Source organism: Camponotus vicinus, unplaced genomic scaffold (genome assembly GCF_025532165.1).
Source record: "Camponotus vicinus isolate PSW18456_S1 unplaced genomic scaffold, iyCamVici1.0 SCAF_3, whole genome shotgun sequence".
In the NCBI taxonomy this organism is placed as follows: Eukaryota; Metazoa; Arthropoda; class Insecta; order Hymenoptera; family Formicidae; genus Camponotus; species Camponotus vicinus.
Genome location: NW_028141967.1, coordinates 11321532 through 11339542, shown reverse-complemented (window position 1 = coordinate 11339542; position 18011 = coordinate 11321532). Strand labels below are relative to the sequence as shown.

Below are 18011 nucleotides of genomic sequence, written 5' to 3'. Positions count from 1 at the left end.
GATAAAAATAAAATATTTAAAAATCGATATGAGATCAATACTATTAGCCAAATACAATAAATTGTGATATTAATTCTTAATCGATACTAAATGAGTTAAGATTACTTTAATTTTTAAAGAATTTTTTATATGATGTATATAATTTAAAAAAGTTTTACACAAATTCTAAATCACAGAAACGACCTTCAGGTCGAAGTAAGATATGAAAACTTGGCGTGCATCCCCACCCCGCCCCGTCGTTTACATATCTTGAATAAAATAAAAAATTTTATTATACAATATCTTGAATAAAATAAAAATTTTATTATACAATATATATTCAATATATATTTGTTAATCCTTTCATTTAGTAAATACAATTTACATTTTTATAAAATAAGCTCTAGACTACGAATATGCAACTGGCAGCCTGTGGGCCAGAAACGACCCGCGAGGCTTTTCAATCCCGGCTTGCAACAATCAAACTATACTTGCAGAGAAAATAGAAAACAAAAAAAAAGAGATTTCACTTTGCATAATCTTCATGTAATGATTTCCAGGTAATACAGAGGAGACAAGATATATAATAGATTCCAGAGAAAGATAGGGATGTATGTGGGAGGAGGTCGGACGTGTCTTTACGCCCATTTGATCAACGAGCAACAGAATCCATCTGTGGCAACGGCATTGACGCATATCCTGTGGAGAGAGCATTCACACATTTTTCAGCCCAACGAATAATTGCTAGAAAACAATATTCGCAGACTAGAAAAATATGTGAGGCGCAAGTGGCTGGATCGGGAATCAAACCCGAGTCTTTCGCTTTCCGGGCAACTGCTCTAGACCACTGAGCTATCCAGACCTCACACCTAATGCTGCTTTTTAACACAGTGATATGCGACTCCAGAGCGATGTTGGTATCTTGCTCGATGGATGCAATGCCGATTGCCATGGAGGATCCTTGAAAAGGTCGCTCGCTGACCAAATAAGTGCCGGTGGAGGTACATGCTGGCTTCCGACTGGCCTTCCGTATGAAACGGCACCGACGAGCACAACGCCATAGAGTGACCACATCCCCCAAGATCCCTCTAGTATATACTAAAATCCCCACTGTACCAAATAGCAGTGGCGGATGGACCCTAACATAGGGCGGGGCAGGCCTCCAGAGAAAGATAGGGATGTATGTGGGAGGTCGGACGTGTCTTTACGCCCATTTGATCAACGAGCGACAGAATCCATCTGTGGCAACGGCATTGACGCATATCCTGTGGAGAGAGCATTCACACATTTTTCAGCCTAACGAATAATTGCTAGAAAACAATATTCGCAGACTAGAAAAATATGTGAGGCGCAAGTGGCTGGATCGGGAATCAAACCCGAGTCTTTCGCTTTCCGGGCAACTGCTCTAGACCACTGAGCTATCCAGACCTCACACTTAATGCTGCTTTTTAATATAAGTTCGAAATTTAGCTACGCGCATGCTCTATCCGTAGTGTAATTTCAAATTTTACATTGGGCCCATCAAAAATCTAGCTTTTTCTTGTTTTAAACTATATGATTTGAATACAGGACACGCGCCAAGTTTTCATATCTTACTTCAACCTGAAGGTCGTTTATGCGATTTAGAATTTGTGTAAAACTTTATTAAATTATATACATCATATCTAAAATATGCTTTAGGAATTAAAGTAATCTTAACTCATTTAGTAACGAATTAATTACAAATTAATATCACATAATTTATTGTACTTGGCTAATAGTATTGATCTCTTATCGGTTTTTATATATTTTATTTTTATCACTCTTTTAGATTTTTTGATTTTTTTAAAGATTTTTTTTTATATACTTGGCGTATTTTTTTACCTTTATAAAGTTTTTTTAGGGTTGAACTATCCAGAAGTGCTGTGCTGAAGAAAAGTATATAACTACATTCCTTTATAAGCTTTCCTGCAATTTTTAAATTAGATTAATAATGTTAATATATATACAGGGTGAGTCAAAAGTATGTTTTAAAAATTTGTGAGCGTGTTCCTGGATAAAAAGGAAGAACAAATGTTCATATGAACATATGGTCGCAAATGCTTTGTTGTCGAGATAATGGACATAAATCAGTAGTATCAAATAATGCTTTATTTGAACGTTTACAATTTTGTTATTGTTGTTTGGTTTTTTTGTTTTTTTGTTTTTTTTGTTTTTTTTGTTGGTAGTGTGGTTTGGTTTGGTTTTGGTCATGCGGACGTCGTGCTCAAGCATGTGTTGAAAATGATGGAGGACATGTAGAACATCTCTTATAAACAACAATAACAAAATTGTAAACGTTCAAATAAAGCATCATTTGATACTGCTGATTTATGTCCATTATCTCGACAACAAAGCATTTGCGACTATATGTCATATGTTCATATGAACATTTGTTCTTCCTTTTTATCCAGGAACACGCTCACAAATTTTTAAAACATACTTTTGACTCAACCTGTATATAATACATGTTTATTAAAATAATAAATTGTTACGATTATATTTAACAATAAAATATATTATATTAAATATCATCTATACAATGAAATATTATATATCATTTTGCGAAATATATATTTATATTTAACTTGTTAACAATGTATTTATTTTTCTTATCATTATTCAAAATGCGATTAATTACACGTGTCACTAATGTTACATGTCATTAATGTCGCTGAAGATAGTGTAATCTTTTGTCGTGTAAAGAATAACTGTAGGAACTGTACATTTTCTCTTTCTATATGTTATATACAAGTGTGCGATGATTACGGTAATAAAAACGTTTCTTAAATAAAAATGACCACATTTCTATTTTGCATCATGATATTTCCGTTTATATAGCACACAGAACATAAATAAAGATACTTTATTTATACAATTCAAACTCGAGCTATCGATTAAGCCTAGTAAGAATTCGATCCGTTTAACCGTTATTGTAATTCCATAATCTGAGGTACTCTTAATTGTCCGATTCGCCTATACATAGATGAAGTACGTCGTTGCTGCGCGTGAACTACTGCAAGATACTACCGCATCTCTTAATATCTCGGATACGGATTGGATTAGGTTAGTCTTTTTTTGGAATGGAGGTGCAGAAAAGGGGCGAAGCTTCTCTTACACGTTTACTTAAAAAGTAAAACAAAATAATATAAACACACATAGAATATAACGAAAATAAATAAACACACAAAATAATATAAACACACATAGAATATAACGAAAAGATGATACAAATATGAAATTTCAAGATAGAAAATTCAAAATTTATTACTTAAGAATGTACCTCTTACAATATATGTCGAAATGAAAATTATTCATGCTATGTATAACTTAAAGTAAACATTTATCATTTTTTTTTGTTTTTAGGAAGTGATATAATCATACAACCGGTCGGTTCGGATTATTTTATGTACGATTAATGCATGTGAGTGGCTTATCTTCTGTAATAAATGTAATATATTAACCCCTTCACAGTCCAGCGAAAAGAAACTTTCCGTGCCAAAAGTGTGTTGAAGAAAAAAGTTTTTAAAATTGCATGAATACGTCAGCATAAATATTATTGAGGTCGCCGAATCCGAATCTGAAGCCAAAATTACAAAATTCAAAATGGTGAATCCAATATGGCGGATCAAAATTCAAAATAATTTTGGATTTTAATAAAAATGTGTATCATTTTTGAGGTTGCAAAATCCAAACCTAATATCAGATTTTCCAAATTGAAAATGGCAAATCCAATATGGCGGATCAGAGTTCGAACAAATAGTTGACATACATAAAGGTTGTATATTTCTCTCTTCAATTATTTTTAAATCCCGCTCTCTGCCGAACCCAGAGTCACGAATCGAGGACGTGGCGGTTATTGACTCCGTTTTTTTATTTTTTTTTTATTTCTTGAAAACTGGTATACGTTTCCACTTCTGTGCAAACAGCTTGATTTGATAATTCGTGACTCTGGATTCAGCAGATAGCGGGATTTATAAGTAATTGAAGAAAAATTGTACATCTTTTATGTACGGCAACTATTTGTTCTGGTCCGCCATATTAAATTTGCAATTTTTAATTTGGAAAATCTGATATTAGATTCGAATTCGGCGACCCCAAAAACGATAAGAAACCCATTTTTATTCAAACCCAAAATTATTTTGAATTTTGATCCACCATTTTGAAGTTCGAAATTCTAATTTCATATTCGAATTCAGCGACCTCAGAAACCTTAAAATACTCAAGGACAAATACTCAAATCGTAACAGTAATAACATGTTTTTTTCAAGATGCCCCTATAGGGGCCATGAAGCAAAAGTGGCACGAATTTTTTTGGCCCCTATAGGGGTCCCTGACAGTGAAGGGGTTAAGGACCATTTCGACCAAATTTCAATTTATTTAATTGTTGATTAACTCAGCCAACAATGATAAATCAAACACATTTTATATTAACCCACACAGCACATGTAAATTCCGAGAATGTTCTGAGAATATCACAAAAGTATATTGCGTATGTTCTAGGAACATTCGAAATACATACTGCGATATACTGAGTATGTACTAAGAATGCTACTATGTCCGATTTTTCCTGCTTCTCAGTACATACTGAAAATATCTTTTAGTATATAATAAGTATATCTATAGAATGTCTTGAGTATGACATTGGTATATACATATATGTACTAATAATGTACTAATAATATACTCAAGACATTCTATAGATTAACTTATATTTTCTATATTTTATATATAAATATAAATGATATATATTACCGTAAACACCCCATATCCGTTTTTTCATATACTTACTAGTAAAAATATGCAAATTTTGACTACTAAGTATACGGAAAAACAGATTTCGAGTGTTTACGGTACATATATATATAATCCATTTATATTTATACTATAAATGGATTATTGGTGTAAAATATTAACATTTTGTTCACATATAAAATCTTTTTATTCAAATTTCTTAAATATATGTTATAATTGCACATATATTATTTGAACATATAATTGCACTTTTATATTTTTTTATATAAACATTTTACTTATTATTTATTATAAAATTTTATTCTTTTATATATTTATAATATACTTTATATATATGAAACACTTTAACACATACTATTAAACATTTACATAAACATGACATTTTTATAGTTTATATGTTTAGCTATATTATATATATATTTAAACTCTAAAAATCTCGTCAGTGCGGACTCTGTCATTTAAAAATTGACAGTCCCAGCACCCACCGGCGAGATTTTCATAGAATTCTTCTTAATGAATATAAAAGAGTTCACATACATTATAACATTCACTAAAAAAATTTTAGTACTGATAAAACAAAAGAAAACTTAGGACAAAATTGTGTGTGTGAGTTTTGAAAAATGAATAAATCTAAAGAATAGCTACTTAAAATAAAGGACGGATAATCACCGTAATTATAAACGTTGTCAACAATAACTCAAAACAAATTATAAATTATAAAGATTCAAGAAAAGACTGAAGAAAAATTCAACGAAGTACTATTTTAGTCCTTTTCACTATTCAATGTTTGTCTCTGCATACGCTCTTTGGCATGAGCCAACCATATTTTTATTGGAGCTGAAATCTGTTCGTCTGTAGCATTGATGTGCAATTTTCTTACTGCACCTGGAAAAGTTTTTAAAATTGTTTATGAATTATTGATAAATAAAATTTCTTTAATTTTTTTAAAATTTCAAGTTAAATATTGAAAAAAAAATTTCGACCTCATTTCTACAATATATGTATACAGATGAGCGTTTAAAACTATAAACATATAAAACAATTGGAACATTTCTAAGTAATTTAATAAATAAATAAGTTATAAATATTTGTAAATATATTTTTTAATTTGTACAGAAATTATATAGCATCTATAATAATAAAATAGAAAAATTGTTTTTGATTTTACTTACTCATAATAACTTTGCACATGTGCAATTTGGAAAAATTTTCTTTTTTTTTTGCTCCGTACCAACTATAATTCACGGCCAGTTCATTTACAAAAATTTTTTTCATAAGACGTATACAAGAAGTCCTCAGATCCTGGCATGTAACATGGATTAATTGTTTAACCTAAAATTATTACAAAGTATGGAATTATTATATATATAGATATTATAAGAAACTTTTATATAATAAAATTATCATATATATATATATATATATATATATATATTAGATGATTGCAAAAGTTCGTGCCCGATTTGCATAGATGGATTAATAACTTCAAATCGGGCACGAACTTTTGCAATCATCCAATATATATATATTCATGTAAAAATACTGTAAATATATATCAATTTAATTATTCTAAAAATTATGTGATATTTTAATAAAAAGTCTACGAAAATTATTAAAACATCTTTAAAGAGACGTATATATAATTTAAAAAATAATATAAAATTGCTAATGAGAGCAAAAGTTATAAATGTTAAAAAAAACTTAATTAATATTCAGATGTTTATTAAATGATAAATGTTTCAGTCCATTTCCGACCATCCTCTTTATAAAAATAATTTAAACTAAAAATAAAACAAAAAATATGTATATATAATTATCAAACGACAGACTTTTATACCAGCATGCACCGAGATTTTTACTATATACTATTTTCTAACATATGTAGATAATCGTGTACTTTCTTTAATGCTAATTAATTGTAAAATTAACGCTTGTGTTCTGACTTCATATTCAATATAATAATTATATATTTTTTTATTTCTAGATTAAATATTGTTTTGAGAGTGGCCCAAAACATTTATCATTAAACAAATACCTGAATATTAATTAGTTCTTTTTATTATTTAACATTCATTAACAATTGTGTGGCTCTCATTAGTCGTTTTATATTATTATTTTTGAATTTGCTAGAGCCTTTTCTTATTTTTGTATATGATTTCATTTTGTAACGTCGAAATACACAAGACATTCAACTTACCATTTCATTTCGATATAATGAATCATTATTTAATTTGTTTTCCATTGATTGTAAATCAGTTTCAGTTTTTAACGGTAGATCTTGATAGATATCTATTGTTTCTTTTTCTTTGGCCTCAAATGTGTCGATTGAAATTTTCTTTAGAATAAGTTTTTGACATCTTTCTATAGAGTTTAGTTTTAATTCTAAACTTATAAGTTTATTAATGACAAATCGTTCGTACGGGTCAGATTCTATAAAAAATATTCAAAACACATGTTGGTTATATTTATAATTATATCCCAAACACCACGTATTTTCAAAAAATGTATAGAATAGAGGACAAGACGTTCTCTAAACATCTTTTGAATATATGTACTATTAAAGATATATGTACAGATAAAATATTAAATATAAAAAATGTAAGATACATATGTGTGATGTAAGATGTATAAAAATAAAATATAAAATCTATATATATTTAAAAAATTCAAAAATAGTGTTAGAAAAATGTTAGGAAAAATAGTTTAAGAATAAATGTGTGTGTATACTATATAATTCTGAACTACATTATAAATAATCAAGTAATTGAAATTGAAATAAAGAATTATACATATACACTAAAATATACAATATAATATATATATATATATATATATATATATATATATATTTATATATATATAAAGTCGTAACTAAAATACATGAAATTATGTGCATTATACCTTGCTTATTAATCAATGAATTTGATGATGCCTTGTTTTTCAATTGAATTGGCATGTTTGCATTAACTTCATCGACTTCATCAAACAATTGTTCTGCGGATGCATCAAGCACATTTTTATTACAATGCAGAGCTAAAAATAAAATGTTTATGTTATCATATTATTCCAACATAATTTTAAAAATTTAAAAATACTAGGAAAAATTAGTAAAACAGTAAATGTTATATTTTTATAATATATAAAAAATAATCGTAACTAAATAAATAAAATTGTGCATTGTACCTTGCTTATGAATTAATAGATTTGATGATGTCTTGTTTCTCAATTGAGTTGGCACGTTTGCATAAACTTCATCAACTTCATCACATAATTGTTCTGCGGATGCATCAAGCACGTTTTCATTACAATGCAGAGCTAAAAAAATACGTCGTTATATTATTCCAACATAAGTTTTGAAATTAAAAAATACTAAAAAAAATTATTTTAAAAAAATGTAATATTTTTAAAATATATAAAAAATTATCGTAACTAAATAAATGAAATTGTGCACTGTACCTTGCTTATAAAATAAATTTGACGATGTTTTATTTCCTAGTTGAATTGGCAATTGTACATTAACTTCATCATCGGTTTCATCAAACGATGATTGTTCTGCGGGTGCATCAATCAAATTTTTATTGCAATTTAGAGCTGAAAATAATAAAATGTTTTTATTATATTATAAATGTTTATATAATATTTTAATAATTATAATGAATAAGTTAAAATCATACATGAATCATCTGTTCTTTTTTCTATATTTGTGTTTATGTTTGCAAACTTCTTTATTTGTGTTGCTGTACATTTTCTTTCCAAATTATTAACATCTGTAATTCATAAACAGTGTTCTATTATTAAAATATTTTCTCTACTTAAATCTATTATTGTTACTTTTATATTATTATTAGATCGTACTTACCTTTTGGTGCATTTTTTGTAATTTTCGATGTTTTACTGGTTTCTGCAGTCATGGAATGCTTGTTTGGAAACTTTGGAATTTCTGAGACTAGTATCATTTCGTCTGATGATTCATCAGCATCGTTACTTGTTTCGTCAACAATTTTAGCAGCTCTAATTTTTCTCGACTTTTTTAAATTTTCTTCTATATCAGCGCCAGAGTTAATGTCGGATAATTCTTCGGCATCTTTTAGCTTTTTCCTTGCCACTCCATAGTTTTCTGAAAAAGTTTTTTTTAAATAAAACAGTAAATAATTTAATACAAATTTAATTTTATAAAATCATATTTTTTTATATTATTACAAAATAGCAACATATATATAGTGGCGGCCTAAAGCTATTTAATGTATCTTAATTACGATTTTAACATAAAAAGATTGAAATTTATGAAATGTGAGACATTTATTTTTTAAACAAGGGATCTTAAAAAGTTGGCCGCCACTGTATATTTATTATTTATTGTAAAAGAATAGTTCAGAATAATATATACAAAAAATATAACTATATTACTTACGAAATGTTCCATATATTTTTCGAATAGGATGCTCCAACCAAGTACATTCTGGCTCCTCCCTCAATTTAACTGCTTTATCATACCGCTTGTTGTTCGTAAAATTTGGCCAAAAAGCTTTCTTTAAGTCTCCACTTAACCAATTATTTGGTATAACTTGCAGTCCATCTTCGAATTCCACGATTGCATAAAATTTATCAGTTCATTCTGTGTCAATGAATATTAATTACTTATATTTCATTGTGTATTAATGGGAAAACTGCGTATTTAACATTTTCGTATGGCAATTTGACATATTTTTTTATCACATTTTTCAATGGCCATGATTTCAAATCTGATAATGATTTTACGGAATAAATCCCAAGCAACGATGATGAGCAAGGTATATTAAATAAATCTTCCTTTTCCAAAAATTCGTATCCAATAATAACTAGAATATTTCGTTTTTTGCAGTGTGCCACGTTTTCAATACATACTATAGCACCGCAATTTAAACCACAACAATTATCTGCATGTGAGCCAGTTTTAAATGTTATTCCATTGACATATTTGATAATTTTATATTGTGGATTATTGCAGTCGAGTAAAAGTGGACCATCGTCATGTAATGTAATTAAAGTGGGATGTATCAGGATAGAATCTGACAAATTAGTCAATGTACTTAATCTACTTGATGTACTTAAATTTTCTTTTTCAAAACATCTTCGTACTACTTGTTCCAAAGGTTTTTCTGCTTTTCTGAGATATTTTTTAAACACTTGCATGTGGTTCTCAAACCTGAACGCACTAAAATTGTCGAGTGGTCCAAATTTTTTTACATCGTCAACAAGATGTACGAGACTATGAATATTATGCGACACGTTTTGCACTCCATAAATCTTGATAAATGTTTTGATAAAAAAAAGAATCATATCTTGTGCATAAGATAAATGTTCATCATACAAAGTTTTTGAACACAAGATTCTAATAATAACATGCAGTGTCATAAAATGGGTGTACACACTTTTTTTCAATATTGAGTTGAAAGCCAATGGACCTGTATACAACAATATTTGTCTATATTCCGTAGCTTTCCATAATTTAATGTAATCTATTTTGCGTGGCTTTCTTGCGAATTCTACAGGTATCGATGGCTTTAATTGAGTTGTTAGACGTGTTGATATTTCTTCAATGGCTCTATGTTGTAGCCGATAATAGAATTCTCCATTCAACCATAAATACATTAATTTCCGCATAATTCCCAAACACACTAGGTGCATATAATCCATGGGAACATTTGTAACTGCTTTGAAATGAGGTATTTTGAGTAGACTGCATGTTATATCTGGCTTATGATAACTGTCATCAATTTTTTGAATAAAATCATTATCTGATCTAATTGGTGCATCAATTTGTGGGAAGCATATACGATTTCCGACATATTCTCCTTCTGTTGTGCATTTAGTGCAACTTGAATATCCGGAATGCCCTTTTACACATAGCACAAATGCTTTTGCCGGTGTATCACATATTAATGCTTCTATTCTGCATTGTATATTACGACTATTGACATATATTCCATTTTCACACATTTCTGCAGCCTCGTTCACAAAATCTTTTAAAAAATCATTAACATTTGCAGGTTTTTCAGTTCCATGATAAATTCCTATTGTAAATACATTATTATATGGAAAAATTGAACCAAGTATGGGCCAAAATTGTTGTTGCGATGATTTTGAGAGTGGTAATCCATCGACATTAATAGCAATTTTTATACTATCAATATTGTTCTTCATGGAGGTTAATATATTCAACATAGACTTTTGCAATCCAAAATGATAGTAAATTCCTGGCTCTACTACACGTATATCTTGTTTTCTCGGAGTTTTTAAAAGTGAACGTGCATCTACAGATAATGATGAAAAACATGAATGTTTTTTTAATCTTTGAAGTAATGCTTTTAGAACCGTATGTGAAATTTGGTGTTGCACAGCCCAGATAGCAAGATCATTTTTCAAATTGTCATCTGTTACATTTGCATCTTCAGATGCTAAATCAGTTTGTGATTCATAAGAATCGCTAACGGAAGACTGTTGCATGTTCGATACATTGTTACTACTTTCGTTCCACTCGTGAACATTATAATTTTCGATTACAGCATTCTCAGCAGCTTGAATGTTTTTTACTTCTGAATTTACTATAGAAACATTTTCCAAATGTTCTGTGCATTTATAAGTAATGTTACTATATGACGCTGTAGTCGTACTTAATAAAGCATCGCAAACAATTTCGGATTCTTGTACAGCTAATCTTTTTAAATGTCGTTTTGATACACATGCAGCGTCTTTTCTTGAGCGCTTTTTATCCATTTTTTTTCTTTTCTGTTAACATATTGTGAAATTGATAAATATATTAACTATTAAATATATAATTTAATATTTAATTATTATGTCGATATTATAATATATATATATACATATATATGTTAATAAAATTGATGTTATAAAATAAAATATTGCTGTTAAAATTGTTAAAATATAATATTGGTAAAATTGTATGGTAAAATTGTAATTATACAGGGTGTCCCATTTAAAAGAATACATTGGAATATCTGAAGGGAAAGTATTTTAGAGAAAAATATTTCAAACCAAAAAGTTGTATGGCTTCAAGAGGGATATAAGATAGTGACAAAGATTTGATTCTTTGGATAATTGTTTGAAGGTCACATAAAGGTCACCTTCAATTTCTTAAATGGGACTTACTATTTTTATTGAATATTTTTGTAGCTTATCTTAAGAACTTTCCAAAACACTAAAGTATTTTTTGAGTTATAAAGCTTGAAGTCTACAATTTTTGACATAAAATTTAAAATATTTTGTAAAATATTCTGTTTTTAATAATCTAATCTTAATACTTTTATACATGGAATAATGAGAGACCTATCAATTGGTGTAAAGAAAACACATAGTTGCTTTTCAGAAAAAGTACGCAGCTGCATGTTGCAAATTACATGTTTAAAAAGCAACTGTGTTTTTTTTACACGAATGTATTGATCTCATTATTCTGTGTATGAAAGTTTTAAGATAAGACTACCGAAAACTGAATGTTTCCCAAGATATTTTATATTTTGTCAAAATATTGTAAACTTTAACAAAAATACTGAATGAAAAATAACTCAATAAAAGTGTTTTGGGAAACTTTCGAGGTAAGCTGCAAGAATATGCTATAAAAAAATAAGATTCCATTTAAGAAATTGAAAATTTTTTTGTCTCCTTCAAAATAATTATCTAAGGTCAAATCAATGGCACCATCTTATGTCCCCCAAACAACTTTTGTCTAAAATCTTTTTCTCTAAAATGTTTTCTTGAGCAGATATTCCAGTGTATTCTTTTAAATGGGATATTTTGTGTATGTACAGGGACCACACAATAATTTTGTCTACCTGAAATATCTCCGGTTATTTTTAAAGATTACAATTTAAATTAAATAATTTTTAATTTTTTTTAAATATATATTTTATTTTATTTATTTATCATTTGTTTTATTATTTATTTCATTAAATTTATTTTATTATTTATTTTATACTTATATAAATATATTTTATACTTAAATATAAATACACATACACATAATACAAATAAAATAATAAATAGTACACAGTAAAAATAAGAAAATATTCAATCAATTTACCCAAGTTATAACTTTTTATATTGTAGCCAAAAATGATGTACAGTTCAAATTTTTCAGAAAACTGTTTCTCATTATTTTAGAAAATCTTATTAAAAAATGAAAATGAAATTTTTGAAATTTTAGTTATTTTTAAATTCATTTTGCCTCTAACATTAGCATTAATTAGTACTTTCCAGTTAAATTATATATACATAATTATATATTTGATACGTAAACATTTTTGTAAAATATAAAATAATTTAGTGTAGTAGTGAATTTAAATAAGACTTTAGTAATTTTAAATCGTTTTACAAGTAATTGCAATAACAGCTAGTTTACTTACACTAAAAAATATCATTAAATCTTACTTGATTTGTTGTGATTTGTTGAGTCCGCAGTTTATATTTCCTTGTTTTAAATATATATTGTAAATATCCCACGTATATATATGTATATAATTTTTCTTATTTCCCAGAAAGTATTAGATCACGAAGTTGATAATAATGTTCTTTTTGTGCAAACGCTGTAACATATAATAATAATTTCACATAAGAATACATTTAATATCTAACATATATTTAATAAGCTCTATGTTGTTACTGCAATTAACTTTTAAAATCATTTTAAAAATTAATTGCAGTAATAACTTAGCTCTTACTTAATCGCACACTATATAATTAAAATATGTTATAAAACTCACTTGATTTTTGCGAATCCAGAGTTTTACTTTTATTTTTTACATATCCCATCTATATATATATATGTGTGTGTATGCGGAGATACTTTTTCTTTAGAAAGATTCTGCAGAGATCACAAAATGATAATTGATATAATATACGACAATTGATAATGACGTCCTTTTTTGTGCAAATGCTGTAACATAATAATAAGAATTTCACATAAAAATACATATTTTTGATACATTATAATATTCGATTGTGAGGTTATAATTTGCATTAATGAGATTAATTTGTGTGTTTATAATTATGAAGTATTAATAAATCATTGAATAGCTTTTATAAAATACCCTTTTTACATTTAATTTATTTGAAAATAAAAAGGATTACCTGCGATTAATCACAATCGTAATATAATTGCACCAGATTGCACATAGCACTTGCACGTGGTCAGTGAAGAAGAAGAAGGAAAAGACAAATGACGGCAATAGCGGAAATTACGTATCCAAAATGGCATACATATCCGGTCATAAGTAAAAATGCGCGTAATTCAATAGTATATTATGAGAATATACGAAAAATAATATACTATAAGAGATATTAAAAGTACATTCTGAGAATATACGAGAATATACGAAAAATAATATACTACACAAGATGTTCTGATAATATCCTGTGAATATACGAAAAATAATATACTACACAAGATATTATAGAGATGTTCTCAGTATATTACGTACAGTACGTACATTCACAGAATGAATATAGAATATTCGTACGATATCATGTGCTGTGTGGGAAAGAGAGAGAAAGATTTCTTACATTGATAAAAATACTATTGATAATATTGAAAGTTAATCGTTGATTTTAATCGACGTTTGATCGAAGTGGCTTTAAAGGTTTCACAAATTTTAATATTTTCTTTTTTTTAGCTTCCAATTGTATAAATGTTAGTTATTCGTTTCGCGAGAATATATTTTCTCCCTTTTTTATTTGTATGATATTTTCACTCATTGCATTGTCGCGCATTATCTTTTCTATTTTTACATGCAGTATTAGCCGTATTGTCGGTAATACTTATCTAGACAACTAACTGTCGATGAAATCACTATCATGTTGTCAACAGTTCTTAACAATAACATGTAATTGTTGGCAATATAACAGCAATCTGATTAACCATATTAATCAACATAATAACAATATGATTAATCAATATAATTAATTAATCACGCTTGGTTATCTGAATTATTATAGGTGCTTTAGTGGAATTTAAAGACTAAAAAGTTAAAGATTAAGAATAATCTTTAGATTCAACTAAACAGTTTTTCATGAGAATATTCTTATATTTTTTTACCTATATGACTCCTATCGTATTTTGATTTGTTCTGATTTGTGTATTATCATCTTGTGAAATTTTATTCTCTGGTAATGATACAGTTTTAAAGGAGTATTTCTCTATTTGCAGTTGTTTTGTCTTATCATCATAGATGACTTGTTATTTTTTAACGAAACTGTCGAAAATCTTGTTGTATTCAATAGAGAGATTGTCTTTGATCATGTATATAGCATATTTAATTTTACAATCATACAAATTCATAGTCGCATATCTTTTTTCAATTATGTATCCCCGTTATTCTCTAATGCAGATCATAGATCTCCTCGTTTTCTTTGTCACTATTCTGTATAGAATTAAAAATTTTTTTTCGTTATTTGATTTAAGTGATTTTGACTCATAAATTATTTTGTTTTGTTTGAAACGATTTTTTTAGATCTTTTTCACTTAATGTCTGGATTTTTTTCATATCTATCGCATTTATATACCAAAGATTATCTCTTTGGTTTCGGAAATAAAAATCAATAACATTGCATAATTTGATCACATTACTTGATAACATTATGATATTGTAATGCCCACGCTTTCTATATTTTTGAGAATTTTTCTAGAATTTTATTATATCGTTTTTGTAACAAGTATATACGTATAATTTTCTTTAAATTGTGAAGTAGACATTTCTCTGATTGGTCTCTCACTTTTTCTTTCATGCTATCTTTCCAACTTCGCTTCTTGCAGTATTGTATAATGTTGCGATCAAATTAGCACTTTTGTTTAGTCATGTAATCTTATCTGGGAATTTTGTAGGGCTTGTTATATCATTTCGGGTATAATTTGTTTGTTATTTATCATTTCTCTAAAATTATTATTTGTATACGGTTTTTTATTGATTAATGATGAATTATTATTTGTATATGGTTTTATTATTGATATTTGTATAGTTCCGTAATTAAATTAATTCTTAATTCACAAATATTCGTTGACTTTTCTTGACTGCTTTCGTAAATTGAATTCTAGTTGCAAATGTGCGCGCTTCTACTTAAATAATAGACTTCTAGTATTTCCTTTAATTATTTAAAAGAGTAAGTCCAAAAGACACAATGCTTATTGGCCAGTTGAAAATAAAGACTTTTGATTAGTCAATCGTGCTAATTACTCTAGGCACGTCAATATGTGTAATGTGCCGAGTATGTATGCAATTGGGACGATTCCATTTAGAATCTTGGATTTCTTCGATTTGAAAATTGATTTTTACTTTGTTTTCTAGAGTATAAAATAATTTCTGACAATCGTTTTTCTTTAAAAAAACCAATTGTTTTTCTTAGCATACATATTTACGTTTAGGAATGGTCATTTTTATGAAGTTTCTTTCAATTTAGACCATGTTTTGAGCTTTATTCAAATCACAAATAACCGATAGTGTATCTATTTGATTTCTGTTGTTAGTTGTTTATACGTAAAGTCAAATCAAGCGACGCGGTAGCGTCGCGACGCCAAGTACAATGCACGTCAACGATCTTGTCCTAGGCGGGGCAAGGGGAACGTAGAACTGACCAATCAGCCGGCAGCGCGGCAGTGGCTGATTGGTCAGTTCTACACTCCACTTGCCCCGTGTAGGACAGGATCATTGACGTGTACTGTACATAAAAAACTGATAAAAAAACTGGATCCGAGCATTGAGAGTCACTGTTCTCGACGCGGCGCTACCAAGTAGCTTATCCGGAATTTTACATCAAATAAACTTTCGATTAAAATATTTCAGAAACTAAAGCCGTAATCAAAAGTCTAACGGCATTTTTATTATTATAATGTGAATACAAGCTTTCGATTGCGACCAGTTTGAATAAAATTGGTGCAATCAATCTCGAGAAATGATAATCGCATAATAGAATTGTGACATTATTCACTTTTCTTCATAATAAGATTCAGACTCGTGAACGTATCTTCGCACGCACACATTCAAAGCGATTTTGTCCCTCAAGCTGCGTTCACACCGCGCATATGATTATTCGCTTTGATGTGCAAAAATGCTTTAAGAGACAAAACCATTTATGTACATGTGTATGCATACGTGTGATATGTATATATGTGTATGTATACGTGTGAGAGATTAATTTATCGCATAACAATTTTCAAAAACCTCTTGAGGGTAAAATCTAATATCTCGAAAACAGGGTATCACAAAAATATAAAAACTTTGCCGTTAGATAAGACTTCTAAGGAGACTAATTTATCGTATTATAACAATATTCAAAAACCACCCCTTGGGAGTGAACTCTAATATCTAGAACAGTACTGGGATTTACTTGCAATTTTCGGCCAGATTTCTTAGCTTACGCCTACTGTTCCCCTCTTACCGCTTGCGCTGCAAGTAACTAAGGAGCGCTCACGAACGTGCACATCACAAATGTAATGTGGCAATTTATCTATCTAAATTCTCTTTATTGTTTATTAATAATAAAAATAATTCTTATTATTAATTACGTTTCAAAACACAAATATTTTAAATCGTTACAAAACATGTACGCATACATATACTTTAGGAATTAAAGTAATCTTAACTCATTTAGTATCGATTACGAATTAATATCACATAATTTATTGTACTTGGCTAATAGTGTTGATCTCATATCGGTTTCTAAATATTTTATTTTTATCACTTTTAGATTTTTATTTTTTTTAACATTTTTTTTTATGTACTTGGCGTATTTTTTTACCTTTATAAGGTTTTTTTAGGGAGATTTATTATTTCTGATGAAGCGCAGATTATTTAGGAATGAGGTGAGGCAAAATAACCAGAAGATAACTGCTGCAAACTACGTGTATTTTAGAAAAAGCACAAACGTGAATCTGAAATGTATAATAGTGAAAACGGAAGTGAAGTGTGATATATGTGTCAAGTTATTCTTACTGTATCGTGTAGATGGCGTAGCGTGTATGATTGCGTGTGTTTGCGTGTATGATTTAGGTCGTGCGAGAGAGTGTGTATGACATGTATGTATGAGAGAGTGTGTATGACATGTATGTATGATCGTGTATTGTAATCTTCAACACTCCCCCTCAATATGCGGTCTCGAAGTATTTTTGCTGCTGACGATCTTAAGTCCCAGTTGATGAGAACATTTCTGATGCTTCGGTCCGGGGAGACCTTTGGTCATGATGTCTGATATTATGTCGTCGGTAGATATGTGTT

At 28.6% G+C, this 18011-nt stretch overlaps 3 protein-coding genes across 4 annotated transcripts in view; 1 reads left to right on the top strand and 2 right to left on the bottom strand.

Annotated features, from left to right (window-relative positions):
• Positions 1-18011, top strand: part of Gb (solute carrier family 7 member genderblind) — a 128597-nt gene that overhangs the window by 50548 nt on the left and 60038 nt on the right. The gene's annotated exons all lie outside the window — the stretch shown is intronic.
• LOC145968216 (uncharacterized) lies at positions 5393-8850 on the bottom strand. Its single transcript, XM_083093540.1, has 8 exons — positions 8612-8850; positions 8427-8519; positions 8209-8343; positions 7936-8067; positions 7654-7785; positions 6950-7182; positions 5925-6084; positions 5393-5637 (listed from the first exon to the last, which is right to left on the bottom strand). The coding sequence occupies exons 1-8, from the start codon at positions 8706-8708 to the stop codon at positions 5516-5518; spliced, it is 1104 nt and encodes a 367-aa protein (XP_082949666.1). The 5' UTR covers positions 8709-8850; the 3' UTR covers positions 5393-5515.
• Positions 9263-14218, bottom strand: LOC145968214 (uncharacterized). Its single transcript, XM_083093537.1, has 4 exons — positions 13876-14218; positions 13509-13681; positions 13177-13331; positions 9263-11520 (listed from the first exon to the last, which is right to left on the bottom strand). The coding sequence occupies exon 4, from the start codon at positions 11506-11508 to the stop codon at positions 9391-9393; it is 2118 nt and encodes a 705-aa protein (XP_082949663.1). The 5' UTR covers positions 11509-11520; positions 13177-13331; positions 13509-13681; positions 13876-14218; the 3' UTR covers positions 9263-9390.